At 58.4% G+C, this 18,811-nt stretch overlaps 1 protein-coding gene across 1 annotated transcript in view; it reads right to left on the bottom strand.

The window, feature by feature from the left end:
- CROCC2 (ciliary rootlet coiled-coil, rootletin family member 2) overlaps positions 1–18,811 on the bottom strand; it is a 62,754-nt gene that overhangs the window by 25,908 nt on the left and 18,035 nt on the right. The window contains 8 exon segments of the mRNA XM_055587137.1: positions 1,716–1,859; positions 4,933–5,025; positions 8,976–9,152; positions 9,672–9,820; positions 10,237–10,364; positions 13,398–13,591; positions 17,810–18,040; positions 18,248–18,394. Coding sequence (XP_055443112.1) covers positions 1,716–1,859; positions 4,933–5,025; positions 8,976–9,152; positions 9,672–9,820; positions 10,237–10,364; positions 13,398–13,591; positions 17,810–18,040; positions 18,248–18,394 — 1,263 coding nt within the window.

The following is an 18,811-nucleotide window of genomic DNA, read 5'->3' as shown; positions in this document are numbered from 1 at the left end:
ATCCGCCCACGGTTCTTGTTGTTCTGTTTTTGGGAAGGGCCGCTCTGTGCTCCCCTCCCGCCCCCAACATGTGGGAGCCACAACCGTGAGCAGCGTTTTCCGCCGAGCTCAGCAGAAATCCACCCTGAAGGTCAAGCACCAGTGAGAGGGCCTATCCATCATAAAAAGCTGTTTTCATTTCCCAGGGCTGAGGAGATGAAAACAAGCAAAACAAACGCAGGGGCCCCTCCCCCCGCCGCGTGAGAACAACCATCCCTTTTACAGGAATTTTACAGCCAAAGCGCTTAATGTGATTATAATAATTATTTCTTTACTAGAAATTGTATAAACAGCCTCTTTTGAAATCTCCTGCAGGGAGGTGACCCGAGGGCTCTGCATGGAGGCGGGAAAGCAGGGGAGAGGCTGTGCGGGCCCGGCCCTGCGTGTGAGCACACGTGCGTGTGTGCACATAGCATGTGCAAGCATGTGGCGTGTGCACCCACACACATCTATGTGCAGACATGCGTGCTCATGTCCACCCACATGTGTGGTGCATGTGCATGCGAGTGTGCATGGACTCGTGCATGTTGCTTGCTGCACGTGTGTGTTGTCCATATGTGCTTGCATATGTGAATGCATTTATGTGAGCTGTCTCTGTGTTCCTCTGCATGGGAGTGTGTTCTTTACATGCATGGAGGTGTATGCACTGCATATGAGCTGTGTGGTGGGTGCATGCACACACACACAAGCATGCACACACATGTGTGCGCACATGCACACACATGCATGTGCACACACATGTACACACACATACGTGTGTGGACCTCAGGCAGGGCTGCCAGAGGCCTGGATGTCCCTCCAGTTTAAAGGCTGTGAAATGTTATGGTTTCCATGGTGACTCTAGGCCAGCCTGGCGCCTGGGAGAGCTCTCCAGGCTCCCTCTCTCTGCCATTGTTCCCCTTGCCCCCCTTACCCGCTTCAGCCTCCCCATCACCCCAGCCCCTTCCTGGGGCCCCTCTCCTTTCTGGGGGCGGCGATCAGGGAACCCAAACTCCCCACGAGGCCGTGCTCTCCCCTTTTACCCCAAGCACGGATGTGCCCAACCTCCCTGGCTCCTCCTCCTGCTGCCCCCCGTGTTAAAGCCTCACTCTGCTTCCCCGTGTGGTCGCTGACCAGGCCTGACTTCGAAATCTGTTGAAAAGAGACCTTTCTCTTTGGGGCCAAAGTAAACAGGCTGTCATGTTAAATCACACTCTCTTCCTCTGGCGGCCCCACTCGGGGTGCCGGGGGTGGGCCCAGCCCCTCTCCTCGCTCGCTGCGCCCCTGCCAGCCTTGGCACCAGGCCCGGGAGTGCATGAGGTCGCGGGCGCCACGGCCCCTCCCCACCCCGTGCCCTCCTGCCCTCCCCCCTGCAGGCGTCCCTGGGCCTGTCAGAGCCCTTCGTCAACACCTCCCGGATCTGCCTGCTGAGCCCGCTCACTCGCCCACTCGCCTGCCTGGGGCCTCTCCTGGCCAGGCCCCCCCAGGACACCTCACCCGGCTCCTGGAGCCTGCAGCTGGCCTCAGGGCCTTGGCGGGGTAGCACACAGCTCTCCCCGAGCACACCTCTAACCCCGACCCCGGAGCTGCATCTGGGGTGGGCAGTGCCGCTTGCCCAGGGTCTCTCCACTGCTGGTTGGACGTGGCCCCTGGCTGGGGTCCCTGGTGCCCATGGGAGCCCCCGTGCTGCCCCTCACCTCTCTACCTGTGCTGCTCCGCTGGGCCACCAGCGCCCGGAGCGTCTCGTGCAGGGCCCTGGCCTCCGTCTGGTGGGCAGAGATGGCATCCTCAAACTGGGCCTGTAGGGCCTTCAGCTCTGAGGCCACAGTGCTGATGGTGGCCTGGAGGGTGCAGCAAGCGGCGTGGGGTCAAGGGGCCGCCCCAGGTAGGGGCAGCAGGCGGTCCGCATGGGCCCCCGCACACCGTCCTGGGCCAGCTGGACGGCTCACTCAGGCGCCTCGAGGCAGGGTTGCCACTCTGGCTGACCCGGTGCTGGATCCTGAGGGGTCACAGTGGTGAAGGGTGCGGGGGCGTGGCGGGGGGCAGAGGACCCATGTGGATCCCACGGAAGAGCTGACTGCTCCCGAGCTTCCAAGCAGGACGTGGCATGGGGGACGCCCAGCATCTACCCAGCTCTAAGTGCGTAAGAACTCGTGACATGCCTGGGAAGGGTTGGGGTTGCTGCCTGCAGCCCTTGGGCAGGGTCATCCTGGTTCAGACCCTGCAGCCAGGCCCCTAGCTCGGACACCCTTTGGGAAGGGCCCAGCTTGGCCTGACTCTGCTCTCCTGTGGTCCCAGCCCAGGGCACTCCCTCTGCTGACCAAGGGGTGCCCGGAGCAAGAGCGCCCCGCTCCTTGAAGCCCCTCCTGTTGTGCACGGGATGCCACCTGCTCGCCCTGAGCTCAGGCCCAGCCCAGCCTCCCCCATCCGGGGCCCTGCTGCTGCCACCACTGGGGCTCGGGGGGTGACCCCCAGGACCCCTGGATCCGCAGGCCGGTGCCCGAGGGCTCTGGCAGGGGGCGCTCCATCAGGCGTGCCCCCACTCTCGGGGAAGGAGCCCCGCCGGTGCCGCCTGTGCCCCCGGCTACCCCTCTGCACTAAGTGCACCTCGCACGTCAGGTCTGGCTGTGCCCCAGGGTGGCCCCAGGGAGGCTGCAGCGACGCTCTGTGCTGCCCGGTGGGGAGGGGTGGCCCCTGCGGTGGTGGCCACACGGCACGGCCGGCAGCCCCTCCACCCGCGGGGGCCTGCTCGCAGGTCACCAACAACTGGTGTTCCCTGGCTGCCTCTTCTTCCCATCCTCCCCCTCCAGTGGATTTTAATTTCCAGGCCGAGGTGGCGAAAGAACCTTTTATGAGCTCCTAGAAGAGTTGGGCTGGCAGGCGCCTCCACCCCAGTCAGCTCGAGGGAAGGCTCCCAGGGGGCCCTGCCAGCCGGAGCTTCAGCTCCCGGGTCTTGGGGGTCTTTCTTGGTTCCCTGACCACAGGGTGGGCCGAAGGAGCAGCTGGGCAGAGGTCGGGGAAGCGAGCCCCCAACCCCAGGGGACTTCTACAGCCCTCCAGGCTGTGCCCACGGAAGGGCCATCTGGCCTCGGGGGTGGGATGGATCAGGGAGGGGGCTCCCGGGAGAGATGCTCTTGGCCAAGACTTTCCTGGGTGCCAGGAGCTGCTCTGCTCAGTGACCCGGGGATCCAGGTCCCGTGTCAGGCAGCAGGGGGTGAAGAAACACCCTGGCAGCCAACTCCTGATTGCAACACTCCTCCTCCCAGCCCAGTGCCCCTCTCCCCTCCACCCAGCGGGCCCCCTGCACCCCTCCCAGCCCAGTACCCCCTCCCAGCCCAGTGCCCCTCCCCTGCCCAGCACCCCTCCCCCGCCCAGCACCTCTCCCCAACCCAGTGCCCCTCCCCCAGCCAGTAACCCCCTGCCCAGTGCCCCTCCCCTGCCCAGTGCCCCTCCCCCTGCCCAGTGCCCCTCCCCCGACCAGTGCCCCTCCCCCAGCCAGTAACCCCCTGCCCAGTGCCCCTCCCCCTGCCCAGTGCCCCTCCCCTGACCAGTGCCCCTCCTCCACCCAATGCCTCTCCCCACCCAGTGCCCCTCCCCCTGCTGCCTGGTAGGTTGGCGAAAACTGCACGGCCTTCCCGGGTCCTGTCTTCTGGGCGGCCAGCCCTCGGTCAGGAGGCACGTCCACTCGGCCTCTTGTGGGCAGGCCCCGAGCACGGCCCTGCTTGTGGGGTTAGCTCTGGGCTTGACCCTGCAGCCCACAGGCCATCCACTCACTCGTTTCCAGATTCACTGAGTCGTTCACCAACAGAGGAGCATCTAACCCTGCGCCCCTGGGGCTGGGGACACACGGGGCACCAGTGGGGAGGCAGGTGGCCAGGCCGGGAGCACAGAGGCAGGAGGCAGAGGGGACAGGGTGCGGCCCGGCTGCACCAAGGGAGTGCCCTGAGGGGAGTGGGCAGCCGGCCTGGCCTCGCAGGTGATCAGCCCTGACCCCTGCAGGGCTTCTGTCCCCCAGCCCCAACCCTGCCCTGAGCCATCACCCCTGCCCTCCTATCTGCTCCCCACCAGCCCCCCGGGGTCCTGCCTGACCGCACCAGCTGCCCCGAGCCCTCCCCCGTGTCCTGCCACCCTGCTCTGCCCCTCCTCCAGAGCAGCCCTGGTCTCTGCAGCACCCACACTCCATAAATGGGCCCGCGGGCTGGGGGCATAGGGCCCAGGGGCCTACCCCACTCCCCGGAGTCTTGGTTGCTGTTGCCTGCCCCACCCCCAGACGTGGACTCCTGAGGAGGACTTGGGGCCCCAGGTGGCCAGCTGGCTGCCCGCAGTGGCCTCCATGCCCTGTGGGCCTCTGTCCGCTGGCCCAGGCGGGCAGCTGCCTGCTGGGGTCTCCCGGCCCCTTGGATGCCCCCTCCCGCCCTGCTCGGAATTCTCTGCCGGGTCTTTTCCGGGCAGTCTCTGCCTCAGGTCCAACGCGGCCTCCCCAGCTGTGCTTGTCCTCTGGGAGGGGACTCTCCAGAGAGTCAGCCAAGGCCTCTGAGCCTCCAGCAGCCGTGCCTCAGCATGCCAGGGGGGCTGGCGGCACAGACCCGGGCTCTGTCCCCCCTCTTGCTGGTGTCAGGCCCTCCCCTCTGCGGCTTCTGCAAGGGCGCGGGGCCTGCCCACCCTCCCCTCCCTGGTACACCCCGCGCTCCCCACCCCATTCCGCTCCATCGCCTTTTCGTCCCATGGAGACACTGTCCCCCCGGCAGGGAGCCTGGGTCATCTGGGGGAAACTGAGGTTCAGGTGGCTGGGGTGGGGTGGAGCGGAGACCCCCCGGGAGCAGGCAGGGAGCGGGTGCCTCTGGGGTCCGCTGCGCCTGCTGGGCCATGTGGGTGGCCAGGCCAGGCGTCCGGCTCTGGCCTGGAGGGGCTCACCTCGGCCTGTTCCTGCTGGCCCTGGGCCTCCTGCCGTACCAGCTGCAGCTCCCCCCGCAGCCGGCTCAGCTCCACGTCTCGTAGAAGCAGGGCCTGAGTGACAGGGGTGGGGCGCTCCTGAGCAGGCTGGGGGCTCTGACGGGTGGGGGGTGCTGGGAGTCACGGCCCCGACACCAGGACAGTGGGCTCTAGGAGCAGGGATCCCCTCGGAGGCGGCTGAGTCCTGGGTGGGGTGGGTCCCACCTGCGTCCCCCTCTTCTCCACCCAGGATGCCCCCCCTCCACTGGCACCTGCCCAGTACCTGCTTTTCCCCAGCGTAGGTCAGGGGGCTTCATGGACCACCTCCTCCCTGGAGCCCCCCACCCACCCCAGGCACAGAGCAAGAACCACGGACAGGTCTTAACCTCCCCAGACGCTCTGCGTCGCTGAGAAAGAGGGGTGGGCAAGGGCCCCCGGGGGTGCCACGTTGCACCCATTGGCCCCAAGGTGGAAGGGCCCTGCTCTGTTGCCAGGCTGGGGGGGACTCGGAGTGACTCGCAGTCAGTCACAGACATGCCTCCCCCCACGCCAGACCCATCGGGCCCTGAGAGTGCTCTCACAGTGCGACAGCCCACATGTGCGTGTTTACTTCTCTGTTCCAGTCACGCAATGGTGCGTGCTTCAGGACGGCACGGGAGGGCAGCCTGGAGGCGTGTGTGTATGAGCCTGGGTGGGATGCCCTGCTTCCGGGGTCTCCAATGATTATTTCTAGCATTACTGATATCAGTCGCAGAACTCCCACCAAAGGGAGGCCAGCAGAAGGAAGGGGGGGTCCCTGTGCCCCCCAGGGGTGTCATCAGCCATGGAAAAGGTCCATCTAGGGGGAGGGGGTCTGGGGAGAAAGGACACACGTGTGTGTATGACTGAGTCCCTGTGCTACTCACTGGGAACTGCAGCACTGTTAATCGGCTGCACCCCAATACAGAGTGCTTTGGTGTTAAAAAAAAGACCACATGTGAGCTCAGAGTGGAAGGACCCATCTGGTTGGCGATCCCAAGAAGAGAAAGGCCTGGGTGCTGCCTGTGCCACAGAGGTGGGCACAGAGGTGTTGGTGCCCACCTGCCGGTCTGCACACAGCCGGGGGAGCGTGGAAACCCCCGAGCGTCCCCAGTGAGGGGCTTCCGTTTTGGACCCGCCCTGAGACCGCACCTGAGCTTGTGATCGGGGAGCCGCAGAGAGGCCCCCACTCAGCCTAGGGAGGAGGCTGATTACACCCAGGCAAGCCAACCCCAACAGAACCCTGAACTTGCGGGTTTAAACATCCTGATTTGCCAGCAGGTGACCTGCCCTGAATGTGGAGAGACGACCCTTCCCTGGGTTTCTCCACCAGGCTTGTCCCGACCTGCGTCCTTTACAGCAAAACTGTAGCTGCGAGAGCCGTGCTTCCTGGAGCTCCGCGGGCCACTCGCGGGCAGCAGAAGCTGAGGGGCTTGCCCAGAATCTCACGCCGTCCCTGGACGTTGGTAGGGTGCCTCCAGGTCCTCCTTTGCCCCCCACCCTTGAAATGCCGCCACCCTGCAAACGCTTGCTTCCTCCCTCCCAGGATGCAGAGAGTGGAAGAGCAGAGGACACGGGCCTTGGTGCCCAGCAGGTGCACGGAGCCACTCCGGGCAGGTTATTCACCGTCTGCGAATCTGTTTCCCACCAGTCAAGGGGGCCCCGAAACAGGGAGCCCCTCCCAGTATTGTGAGGATGAAACCAGCGAAGCAGAAGTCTGACAACGAACCTTGGTTATTCCTGCACTGTGACTCTTCCATCGCAATTTGTAGTTTGCACTAACATCTGAGAGTCCCATACGATAACCCACATGGAGGTATTCACTTGTCTATTCTGCCCACTCAGCAGTGCGTGCTTTGGGATGGCATGGAACACTGAAAGAGCCTGGTCTCGGCGGGTAGCTGTCACATGCCCAGTGTCTGCTTAGAGGCTGGTTGGCTGATGGATGAACACACTGATGGATGACTGGCTGGCTGATCAGACAGACTGAAGGATAACCAGATGCACGGATGGACAGTGGATGTGGGTGGGCAGCTGAGTGTGTGGACAGAGGAAAGGGCCTGTAAGTGGCTGATGGATGAGTGGTTGAGTGAGTGAGTGCATGGGTGGCTGAATGAGCAGACGGATAGTCCTGACGGTCATGTGTGTGCATAGCTGGATGGGTATTTAAGCAAATTGATGGATAGATGTATGGTCAAGTGTGTGGATGGACAATTGGGTATGTTAATAGATGGCCAGATTTGTGGGTGGACGGCTGGGTGTGTGAATAAAGGATGAACATTCAAGTGGATAGAAGGATGACGGACAACTGAATGGAAACACAGTGTGTGCATAAGTGTGTAAATGTTATTGTTGTTCAGTCACTAAGCTGTGTCCAACTCCTTGCAGCCCCATGAACTGTAGCCCGCCAGGCTTCCCTGTCATTCACTATCTCATGGAGTTTGCTCAACTCATGTCCATCGAGTCAGTAATGCCGTCTAACCAGCTCATCCTCTGTCGTCCCCTTCTCCTCCTGCCTTCAACCTTTCCCAGCATCAGGGTCTTTTCCAATGAGTTGGCTCTTTGCATCAGGTGGCCAAAGTACTGGAGCTTCACCTTCAGCATCAGTCCTTCCAATGAATATTCAGGGTTGATTGGACTGGTTGGATCTCCTTGCAGTCCAAGGGATTCTCAAGAGTCTTATCCAGAACCACAGTTCAAAAGCATCAGTTCTTTTGAACTGATCTCAGCCTTCCTTATGGCCCAACTCTCACATCCGAGCTTGACTACTGGAAAAAACCATAGCTTTGACTAGATGGACTTTTGTCGCCAAAGTGATGTCTCTGCTTTTTAATATGTGTCTAGGTTTGTCATAACTTTTCTTCCAAGGAGTAAGCGTCTTTGAATTTCATGGCTGCAGTCACCATCTGCAGTGATTTTGGAGCCCAAGAAAATAAAGTCTGACACTGTTTTCAGTTTTTCTCCATCTATTTGCCATGAAGTGATGGGACCAGATGCTATGATCTTCATTTTTTGAATACTGAGTTTTAAGCCAGCTTCTTCATGCTCCTCTTTCACCTGTATCAAGAGGCTCTTTAGTTTCTCTTCACTTTCTGCCATAAGGGTGGTATCATCTGTGTATCTGAGGCTATTGATATTTCTCTCGGCAATCTTGGTTCCAACCTGTGCTTCCTCCAGCCCAGCGTTTCTCATGATGTACTCTGCATAGAAGTTAAATAAGCAGGGTGACAATATACAGCCTTGACGTACTTTTTTTCCTATTTGGAACCAGTCTGTTTTTTAATGTCCAGTTTGAACTCTTGCTTCTTGACTTGCATACAGATCTCTCAGGAGGCAGGTCAGGTGGGCTGGTATTACCATCTTTTGAAGAATTTTCCACAGTGGTTGTGATCCACAGTTAAAGGCTTTAGCATAGTCCATGGAGCAGAAGTAGATGTTTTTCTGGAATTACCTTGCTTTTTTCTAAGATCCAGCGAATGTTGGAAGTTTGATCTCTGGTTCCTCTGCCTTTTCTAAATCCAGCTTGTACACCTGCAAGCTCTTGGTTCACGTACTATTAGAGCCTGGCTTGAGGGATTTTGAGCATTACCTTGTGAGAATGTGAAATGAGTGCAATTGTGAGGTACTTTGAACATTCTTTGGCAGTGTCCTTCTTTGGGATTGGAATGAAAACTGACCCTTTATAATATGTATATATATATGTGTGTGTATATACAGATATATGTGTGTATATTTGTAAGTGGGTAGGTGGACTAATGGGCAGATGGGTGAATGTCTGGATAGACAGGTGGGTGGATACATAGATGGATGGCTGGACAGGCAGATGGATGGACAGATGGGTGGGGGGTGGAGAGACGGATGGAGGGACTGCGTGGAGGGTGAATGTGCACCAGGCGTGCGGTGGGAGATCAAAGCTGCAGCTACAGAGACTCACGGTGACCCCTGAGGCCGCGGACTGGGCCGGAGCCGGCGCGGGTGGATGGGCCCCGCCTCACGGTCCCCATCACCTGCTGCTTCTCGTGCTGCAGCTGAAGGAGACTCTCGTCTCGCTCGCGCCTTAGGCTCTGAATTTCCCCCTTCAGCGCCGCCCTCCTGGTTGCGTTCTTTGCCACCAGCTCCTTCTCCTGTTTCAGCCGGCGCGCTGCTGCTTCCTTTTCCTCCATCAGAGACAGACTCAGGGTCTCCTGGGCCGAAGGAGAGGGACAGGTGTGAAGACGCACGAGTCAGAGCTCGTGCGAGCAGCAGGCCTCTGCGCTCCTGAGTGAGAGCAGGTTCGTGGGCGCCGGGGCGGGACAGCTGCCCGGGGACCGTCCCAGCCAGCCGGCCGCAGGCCCTGTCTCCCGCAGTTACAGGAGCTGTGGAGGGCTCTGGGCTTCAGCATCCGCCACGCCGTGGCCCAGTCACAGCTCAGAAGCCATTCTTGAGCTCAGGGAGTGCCAGGCACCCTGACAGCAGTGTGTGAGGACGTGCCACACAGGGTTTGCCCGCCTGGGACCAGCGGACAGCTCGGAGGGCACGGAGCTCCCTGCGAATACAGGCCTCAGGCCGTGGCAGGTCAGCCTACACCCGGGGGCGCCTCTTCTGTGAGGGACACAGCATCCACGCATGCTGTGAGCGGTCTTCCGGCCCGCCTGCCACCCACTGGTCTCCTGGCCCGCCGCCCCTACGGACACAGCAGACCCCTGGGCAGTGACCGGGCAGACCTTCTCCCTCTGGAGCCGGGCGAGGTCCTCGCGGTGGGCCAGCGCCCAGCTCTCCAGGGCCAGCTGCGCATCCCGCTCCTGCTGCGCTGCCTGCCGCCGGAGCCTCATCTCCTGGGCTTCCTGGATGCTCTGCAGCTGCTCCAGTTCCACTGCCGAGTGACAGGCATGTCCAGACCCGTGGGCAGGCCCAGCCCCCAACACCCTGCCGCCCGTGGGCCCCTGGATCTGGGGAGGCTGCAAGCTGGTGGGACAGAGCCCCCCGACCACTCAGCAGGCGCATGTCTTGATGGCAGCCTCCACAGCTGGGTGGGCTGAGCAGAGGCAGGGGCCTGGGGTTGGGCAGGGGCTGCCACGTGGACCTCGTGACAGCCCATCGCGAGCCTTGGGCCGGCAGCAGGCCTGGCAGGTGCCTGCCAGTCGCAGACAGGAGTGGCAGGAGCTCTTGGGTGACCTCAGACGTGAGCTCCCTGCTGTGTTCGGGCCCCATTGGGGCACAGTGACTGGGAGCCGCCCACCAGGGGACAAGCTCAGGGAAGGGGGCAGAGGGGGCCCGTCAGAGCAGCACCTTGCAGGGCCTGCCGGGCCAGTCGCGCACCCCGGGCCTCTCCCTCCAGCTGCTCCTGCCGCGTCTGCAGCTGCAACGCCAGCTGCTGGGCCTCAAAGAGGCTGCTCTCCAGGGCGTCCCTCTCGGCCCTGCAGAGAGGCATCACAGCACAGGCGAGTCACCCACACCGGCAGAGGACCCTGCTGGACGAGGGGCAGCGCAGAGCCTATTTGCTAGGAGGGTGTCCTCCAAGGCTGGGCTGTCCATCTGAAGGCAAGCAGAGGATGGCTCATTCATTTTAAATCTCTAAGAACAGATTGGCGCCCACACAGAAAATACGTGGATTAAAAAGCTAAATACAAAACCAAAACAGGTAACAGCTAAGCAACTCTGAACTGTAAAAACCATAGAAAAAAGTACAGAAGGATATTTTATAGTCTTAAGCAAGACACAAAAGTCAGAAGACAAAAATAAGGAGGCCAACAGTTCTGAGTACATTTAAAGACAGGGAGGCAGAGTTTTGTGCAGAAAAGATTCCACAGATCAAGTCAAAAGACGGGGGACAGACTCGGAGACAATATTTGCACTAAATATACTATAGTTAATATCCATCGTATACAAAGAGCTCCTACCGATCAATGACAGAAAGTGGCTTATCCTATCCTACAGAAAAATGAGAATAATGCCTGTTATTCACAAAGAAAACAAGAATGGTGAATAAACACATGAAACTCACTAGTCCTCAAGGGGGTTCAGATTTCACCTGTGCTGTTTCATCCATCATGCATCACATTAGCAAAGCTGAAAATAGTGATCACATCTCTTGTTGGCAGGGGTGCAAGGGCCACTTTGGCAGACGGGGACTAAAGCATAAACTGTGTATATCTTTCTTTGGACCAGCAATTCCAGTTCTAGGGTCAGCGCTTTAGAAATACACGTGAACCGATGACGCAGTCCAGGACACTGCCTGTAGCCTCAGACAGGGCCTGAATCAGGCTCAGCGTCAATGCGAGAACATTTCAGAAACCCAGTGCATCTTGTCTGCTGCTAATGATGGTGAGGAAACTCTCTGCCCGCCCTGAGAAGCAGCCTCCAGTGCAGAACACGTGCAGCACCATCCCTGGGGTGAAGCTGCCTCTGAGTCTGGGCACAGACACGGCCAGTCAGAAAATGCCTGGGATGAACTCGCGACTCAGCAGCTCCCGCTTCTGGGGAGGGTGATGGCAGGACTCGCCTCTCCGGCAGCGAGTCCATCAGTCACCAGCCAGAGAGTGAGCTCGCGTTCATATTGATGGTTATGTGCTGTGTCTTGCCCTGATGCACGGTGAAAAAAGTCCACTGACCAGGCAACAAGGGTACTCCACAAACACTCAGCACAGACGCCGCGTGAAGACACAGCCCACGCCCAGCCCCAGACAGGCCGGCGGGCCAGGGAGCGCTGCGGGCGCAGAGGGCCTTGCCTAGCCTGCCCATCCGGCCCCCGAAGCCTCCCTCGGGCCCTGCACATGGCTGCTCTAGCGTCGGGGTGGGGCGTGTCAGCACCTCCCAGGGCGCCCTGGTGTCTGCAGAGCCCAGGAGCCTCGCTCCTCTGATACCCACCCCCCAGGTCCCCACCATCTAAGCTCCCACGCGTTCTCCACTCCCCACTTCCGTGTGCCTGTGTACTCTGCCTGGAGGGCTCTTCCCAGTTTTCTGTCTGCCTCACACCCACTTTCTCCCAGGCGCCCGCCTGGTCCCCTCTGGGGTCGTGGCCTGTGTGGGTCAGACACTGAATGGTAACCCAGAGGCAGAGACTCTGAGAACGAGTCCAGTCTCTCCCTCATCCCACCTCCTGGAAGGCAGCTGGCACCACCAGCAAGGGCGTGGGGGTGCGGGTGAGGACCCGGTCCATCTCGCTGAAGCCTGAGAACTAAGAGGGGTCCCTGGCGCTGCAGCCTTGCCAGGGCCTGGGACTGGGGGCCAGACGACCTCAAAACCCAGGGTCCTCACTCATTAGGAGAAGCAAGTCACGTCGAGCACCTTGTCAGCAGAGGCTCAGACTGGTCACTGGGAAACGCTGTATAGTGGGCATGTGACTCTGTCTGGGGTCTGCAGGACCACCGTGTACAAAGACCCTGGGCCCAGTGGTCACGGGTGAGTCACGGGAGGATCCTCTGACCAGGGCCTGTGAGCTGGGCAGCAAATGATGGCGGGAGGAAAGAGGCCCCCGACCCCTGCCCTGAGTGCCAGTGGGGCCTGGGAGGGGGCCGGGGGCAGAGCCTGGGGCCCCCTGCTGCTGCCCACCCACAGAGACCTCGTCAGGCTTCCTGCTGCAGTCTGTGCCCACAGTTGCATTGGGAGGGAGTCTTCCCTCTTCCTTCCCTCTTTCTTCCATGACGAAGTTCAAGGACCACGGGCTCTAAGTTTCCTCACAGCCTCTAGTTCTGGAATTCTGGGAGGAACTCTTCCTACAAAAATACTTGGATGTTCCTTAGACGGGCGCAAGGTGCAGAAAGCCATGACCTGTGGATGTCGTCAGAGGTCACAGGCCAGCTCAGTTCACCAGGCAACAGTCTGCAGGGCACCCCTTCTTGCCTACGAGTGTCTGTCTCAGCTCTCCTGGCAGTGGCCCCGACGGTCTCAGGGTTTACCAACCCCCCCAGCCTCATGGCTCCCTGAAGCTGCTGCCACCCAGGCTCCAGGAATAAGCGCAGGGCCACAGGCTGCCCGTCTGAGCCCTGTGGCTCCCAGGATCCACTCAAGGACATCAATGGCTCTGTGTCTGCTGGCCATCTTGCCCGCTTTCACCTTGAGCCTGCCCAAGAATGACAGGGGAGAGGCGGGCAGTTGAGGGTACCATGGGAGTGTATGGATCCAGCCTTGCCTGAAGCCGTGCATACCCAGTACTGCTCAGGTCCATGAGCAAGACTTTCCCCATCTTTCTGCTGGTCTGAGATGGGTTTCTGCTGCCTGCCACCTGGCCAGCGCAGCCCCGTCTCTCAGGAAGGCTGTCCTAGGCACATGTACCTCTTCCAGGGGCTCCTTGAGTCCTCAGGCACTGTGTTTGCCCCTCACTTAGAGCCTCTCTCCCATGTACACACACTTGCTCTGCCCCCACAGTCACTGAGTGACCGCCCATCCTCACTACATGGGCTCCTGGAGGTCAAGGCCACATGAACACTTGCCGGTAGGTCCCCAGGTACCTGAGATCAGCTGCCTCCTCGGCCATGAGCTGACCTTGCTTCTCCAGGGCCTCCTGCTTGGCCAGCAGCTGGACTCGCTCTTCAGACAAAGCCTCCTTCTCCTGCAGGGCCCTCTGGAGGGCGGCCATCTGGGCCTCCTGGTCCTGCAGGCTTTGGGCCAGCTGCTTCTCCAGGGCCTGTTTCTTGCATGTGACCTAGAGGAGGAGGAGGGGAAAGTCCAGCAGAGAGAGTGGGAGGGTTACGAGGGGCCTCTCGAGGGAGAAGGACTTTGGAAAAAGTGGTTTCCTTCAGAATAGCAACAGAGGAAAGAGTGGAGGAGGAGCATGGCCAGGAGACGTAGAGGACCCCCCGTGCACGTGTGTCTTCACAGCAGAGGGGCCTCCAGCCCTGAAACCACGATGGAGAAATTACTGGGTTGAGCATCGCCAGGTGGGACCCAGCTGTCAATCTAAACAGCAACCTTTGCTGGGCCACAAGTTTCCGGGGCTGGGAGACATTGCACAGAAATGTGAAGAAGGTCACAGAAGACCAGGTTGTTGCAGACTAACACCTCCAGCAGGAGCATCACAAAAGTCTGGACAAAATCTGTCACAGGAGTCCGAATAGGGCCTCAGAGAGCTGCCCAGGAGCTGAGACTGAAGGAGCCAAAATCTCAGAGGAAAGGGAGGCAGAGGAGGAGGCCACCACTCAGCATCTCTTCTCTCCTTAGAGCATGTGCGGATTTAAGTCTGGGCTGAAGAGCTGAGAAGCCAGGGAGAGCTTCTAGCAGTCCTGTGTCTTTAGGAGTATAAGAACTCGGGCTTACAGACCTCAGAGCAGAGGGTCCTGATAAGCATCCAAGTTTCCAGCTGTAATCACAGGAGGGCTTCGTCCTCGTAGTGCTGGTGAAGCAGAATAGACACTCCCCCAAACCCGGCTCCCCTGGAGGCTCAGATGGTAAAGCATCTGCCTGCAATGCAGGACCCAGGCTCCATCCCTAGGCTGGGAAAGTCCCCTGGAGAAGGGAATGACTACCCACTCCAGGATCCTTGCCTGGAGAATTCCATGGACAGAGGAGCCTGGCGGGCTACAATCCACGGGGTTGCAAAGAGTCAGACAAGACCGAGCCACTGACACTTTTCCTCTTCTAACTTTCCAGAACATGAAGATCAGGTTTGAATCATCTCAGGCATGGATTACAGTGATCTGCCTCCACTGCCTGCCAGAACCAAAAGGCAGTCTTCCCTAGAAGAACAGCATCATCGAGATCCTGAAATTATCCCTACAGTTTTTTATATTTAATACATGGCTTTTGTTCAACACAACCAGGTGTGTCAGGGGTATAATCACTCGGCAAAAAGCTGCATGTAAGATAAAACAGACACACGCGCCTCCCTGCCCATCTGGCTCCCAGATACTGAAGTTATCAAACACGGACTTGAACACAGCTGTGATTAGCACGTTCAAGAAGATGGGCGGCAAAGTGTGGGCCTTCACCACAGAACCGGATGCTTAACAATGAGAACCACAACATGATCCTCTTAACAGAGTCAGGGAACACATTTAATGGGATTCAAAACCCATCCATCGTTAGAAAAAAATCTCAGCATGCCAGGAATGAAAGAGCACTTCCTCAATCTGATAAGAGGCATCTATGAAAGACCTGTGGACTGCATCATACTTAACGGTGACATGCTTTCTCCAGTCGGGTTTGGCATTAACAGAAAGCTGGCCACGCCCACCACTTTTTTTCAACTTTTTTCTGTAGGTCTTTAGCCAGTGAATTAAGGGATGAGACGAAAGTCACTGAGACCAGAAAGGAAGTAAAATCGCTGTTATTGACAGATAGCGTGACGATGTGCATGTAAAATCCCGGTGCTTATCAGTCTGTCTGTCAGGGTTGCCTGATCCAAAAGTTAATATATGAGATCATATTTCTATATACTAGTAATGGACATAGAAAAATGAAATGGTAACAGCAAGGCATAATATCAAATCCAGGAATTAGTTTAATCAAAGATGTGTAAGACCTCTACACTGAAAACTACAAAACACAGCTGAGAGGAATTAAGTAAAGAAAAAACGGAGAGATGTACCATGTTCATGGATAGACAGCTGGGTACAGTTAAGATGTCCACTCTTCTCAAACTGAGCTGTAAATTCAACAAAATCCCAGGCAAAGTTCTACCAGGTTTTTCTGGGTGTAGAAATTGACAAATCTGATTCTGAAATGTAAATAACCAAACAATCTTGAAAAGAAGGATTAGATGGGAACACTCAACATCACTTCATTACAAGATATTAGAAAGCTACAGTAATGCAGGTTACTGTAGCAGGTTTGGTGAAAGGAAGAACGAATCGATCAGTCTGCACAGATCAACAATATGATCAGGGCACATACACGCACACATATGATCCGTTTATTTTTAACAAGTTGCCAAGATCATCCAAGAAGAAAGGAAAGTCTTTTAAAAATTGGTGCTGAAACAACGGGATATTAATGTAAACAGTAAAGGACCTCAGTTCCTGTTTCACACCACACACCCACAGTTTTCACACCTTCATGTACATCAGAATCACGAGGACGGATGATTAAAATCCAGAGTTTTGGCCCCATCCACAAAGTTTCAGATTCAGTAGGTTTTGGGAGGGCAGCTGAGAATCTGCTTATTAAGCAAGTTCTCAAGTGATGACTGATGCTGCTGGTCTGAGGAGCATGCTGTGAGAGGCTCTGCTGTACAGAAAAACCAGCTTTAAGTGGATCACAGACCTAAGAACTGGAGGGAAACACATCGGATACTGTCTTGTCCTTGGGCTGGGCAAACATTTCTCAGACAACACCTAGAAAATACTAACCATAAATTTTTAAAAAATCTGCTAAACTGAATATTGCCAATGTTAAACTTTCCTGTCCATCAAAAATGTTGGCAACAAAATGTATACACAAATCACACAAACGTGAGAACATCTGTCTGACAAAGTGTTTGTACCCAGGATACGTGAACTAGAAACCCATAACCAAAATGGGAGAGCCCAATAAAAGTAGACGATAGACCTGAACAGACACTTGACAAGATAAGGGATACAAATGTTTAATAAGCACATGAAAATGTGCTCAATGCCTTTTATCATCAGAAAATGGCCAACAAAACTACAAAGGCAAGTAACCCCACACACTGAGAGTGGCAAGTGGGTGATGCCAAACGCTGACCAGGCTGAGCAGCAGCCGGAAGCCGCCCACACTGCTGGCAAGTGGGATGATACAACCACTTGGGAAAACTGCTTGGCAGATTCTTTAATGTTCGAGAACATCTACCCCGTGACCCCACAGTTCACTCTCAGGTATTTACTCAAGAGAAATGAGAATATCCGTATAGATTTGTACACACATGATTCTGGCAGTCTCGTCCACCTCCAAATCGGAAACCTAAAAATCCAGCAGTGGGTAAACGGGTAAAAGATGTAATTTATCCACACGACGGACTATCAGTGTGCTGTCAAGAGCAGGAGCTTTTGCCACCTAACAACAGAGACGACTCAAAGACGTCGTGTTGAGGCTGAGAAGCTGGGCTGCAAAGTGTCTGCACCCCACGACTCCATATGCAATATCTGAAGCTGGTGAAGCCAGTCCACAGTGGCGAGGTCAGGGCAGAGGACGCCTGGGCGGCCATGCCACCGGGGCGCTTGCTGGGCTGCTGCAGACACTCTGCATCCTGACCACGGTGCTGGCCACACCAGGGCTCACCGCTGAGCTGGGCACTGGCTTTACTGAAGGTAGTGATGTGTCAACCAAAACAGGGAAAGGACAGGACAGAGTCTGAGAAACAGGAAGAGGCTAGCCTGAGTCCCGAAGGTGACCGGCCATGAAGTCTGAATGCCACAGGGGCCCAGGACTCTGCAGGGACGGGTTTCCACGTGCACCACCAAGGCTGGAGTCAGAAGAGAGCAAACGGGCCGCAGTGCCTTATGCTACGGAGTCTGACCACCCCCACGGAAGATCCACGTCGGCAGATTTGGGAATGGATGCACGGATGCGGCTGTTAGCATGTGACTGGGCAGCTCTGTTGTGTGGACGTGGCCCAGGAAGGAGACAGACAAGACAATGGAGGGGCAGGGGAGCCTTTCCCTAGAGTGTGTGAGTATCGCTGGGCCCGAGGCCTCCGACCCTCTGAGCAGGGGGGACCCAGCCCCTGGGTGCTGGGCCCAGGCCTGACGTAGACGTCCTTTCTGTGTGCCGCATCCCCATCTCCTGCCTCCCACACCGGGAAGCCGGCTTCGAATCAGCCAAGTTGGGCAGCCTGAGGTTAGAAAGCACCGGCGCCGACGTCCGAGGGCCAGCGTGGCCTCTAAATCCGTGTGTGCCCGTCCACCCCAGAGGCAGGGGCGGCCCTGCCGGATGGGGCTGGGGACTGGGAACCCCATGACCCCCTCACCTGGCCCACCTGCTCCTGCAACTGGGCCCGTTCTCGCCGGAGTTGGGCCGCCTGACCCTCCAGCCGCTCCAGCCGCTCCTCCAGCCGCCCGCAGGCCCGCTGCAGGCCCCTCCTCTCGGCCCGCAGGAGCTCCACCTGCCGCTCGGCCTGCGCCAGCTGCTCCCGGGTGCCCGCCTGCCCCTGCGCCAGCGTCTGCTGCTGCGTCCGCAGCTCATCCCGCTCCTGCTCCAGCTGCCGGGTGGGGGGGATGGGGGGTGGTCCGTGTGCAGACCCAAGCCCCACGTGCCCTTGCCCCCAAGTCCAGGAGTGGAGACGGTGGGGAGGAGGATGGACGAAAGGGGAGCCCTGAGCTCGGGGGGCCGGGACTGGGCTGGGGCTCACGGCTGCTCTGGGGAAGCGGGACCTGGGAGAGGTCGTCCCCCTGGGCTCTCGTCTCACCTGCAGGACGAGGTGGTTCAGGGAGCCTTTGTCCTGAGCCAGCGCCTCCATCACAGCAGCCATCTTGGCCAGGGAATCCCTCTGCTCCACTCCCTCTGCCTTGAGCCGGCTCACGAGCAGTTCCAGGTCAGCTTTGCTGGACTCGGCCTAGGGCGGGGAGGGCAGAGGTCACCCAGCAGGGAAGCTAGGATGGGTTCTAGATCTGGGGGAGCTGCGGTGGGGTGGGGAGCGAGCTGTGCATCATGGAGGCATGCAAGCTGGAGCTCCGGGGGGGCCTGGAAGCGGTCCCGCAGTGGCGAGGCCCCGGGGGTGGATGGCAGCCCCTGGGTCCAAGGCTGCAGCCAGGGGAGGCAAGCGGGCAGCCCAGGGAGGGTCCCCCAAGAGCAGCTGTGGCCAGCACTCAGGGTGATGGGCCAGGGCACACAGGTCGGGGACCAAGGAGGCCACCCTGAGGCTGGGGCCAGGGAGGACAGGGTGAGGCGGGGTGGTGGGGGGACACCACTGAGGCTGGGGCTGGGGGATAGCCTGTGAGCCCAGGCCAATGAGGAGAGGGGCGGGGCAGGG

Source organism: Bubalus kerabau, chromosome 6 (assembly GCF_029407905.1).
Source record: "Bubalus kerabau isolate K-KA32 ecotype Philippines breed swamp buffalo chromosome 6, PCC_UOA_SB_1v2, whole genome shotgun sequence".
NCBI lineage: Eukaryota > Metazoa > Chordata > Mammalia > Artiodactyla > Bovidae > Bubalus > Bubalus kerabau.
Note: the sequence above shows the minus strand (reverse complement) of the source record. Positions and strands in the feature narration are given on the sequence as shown.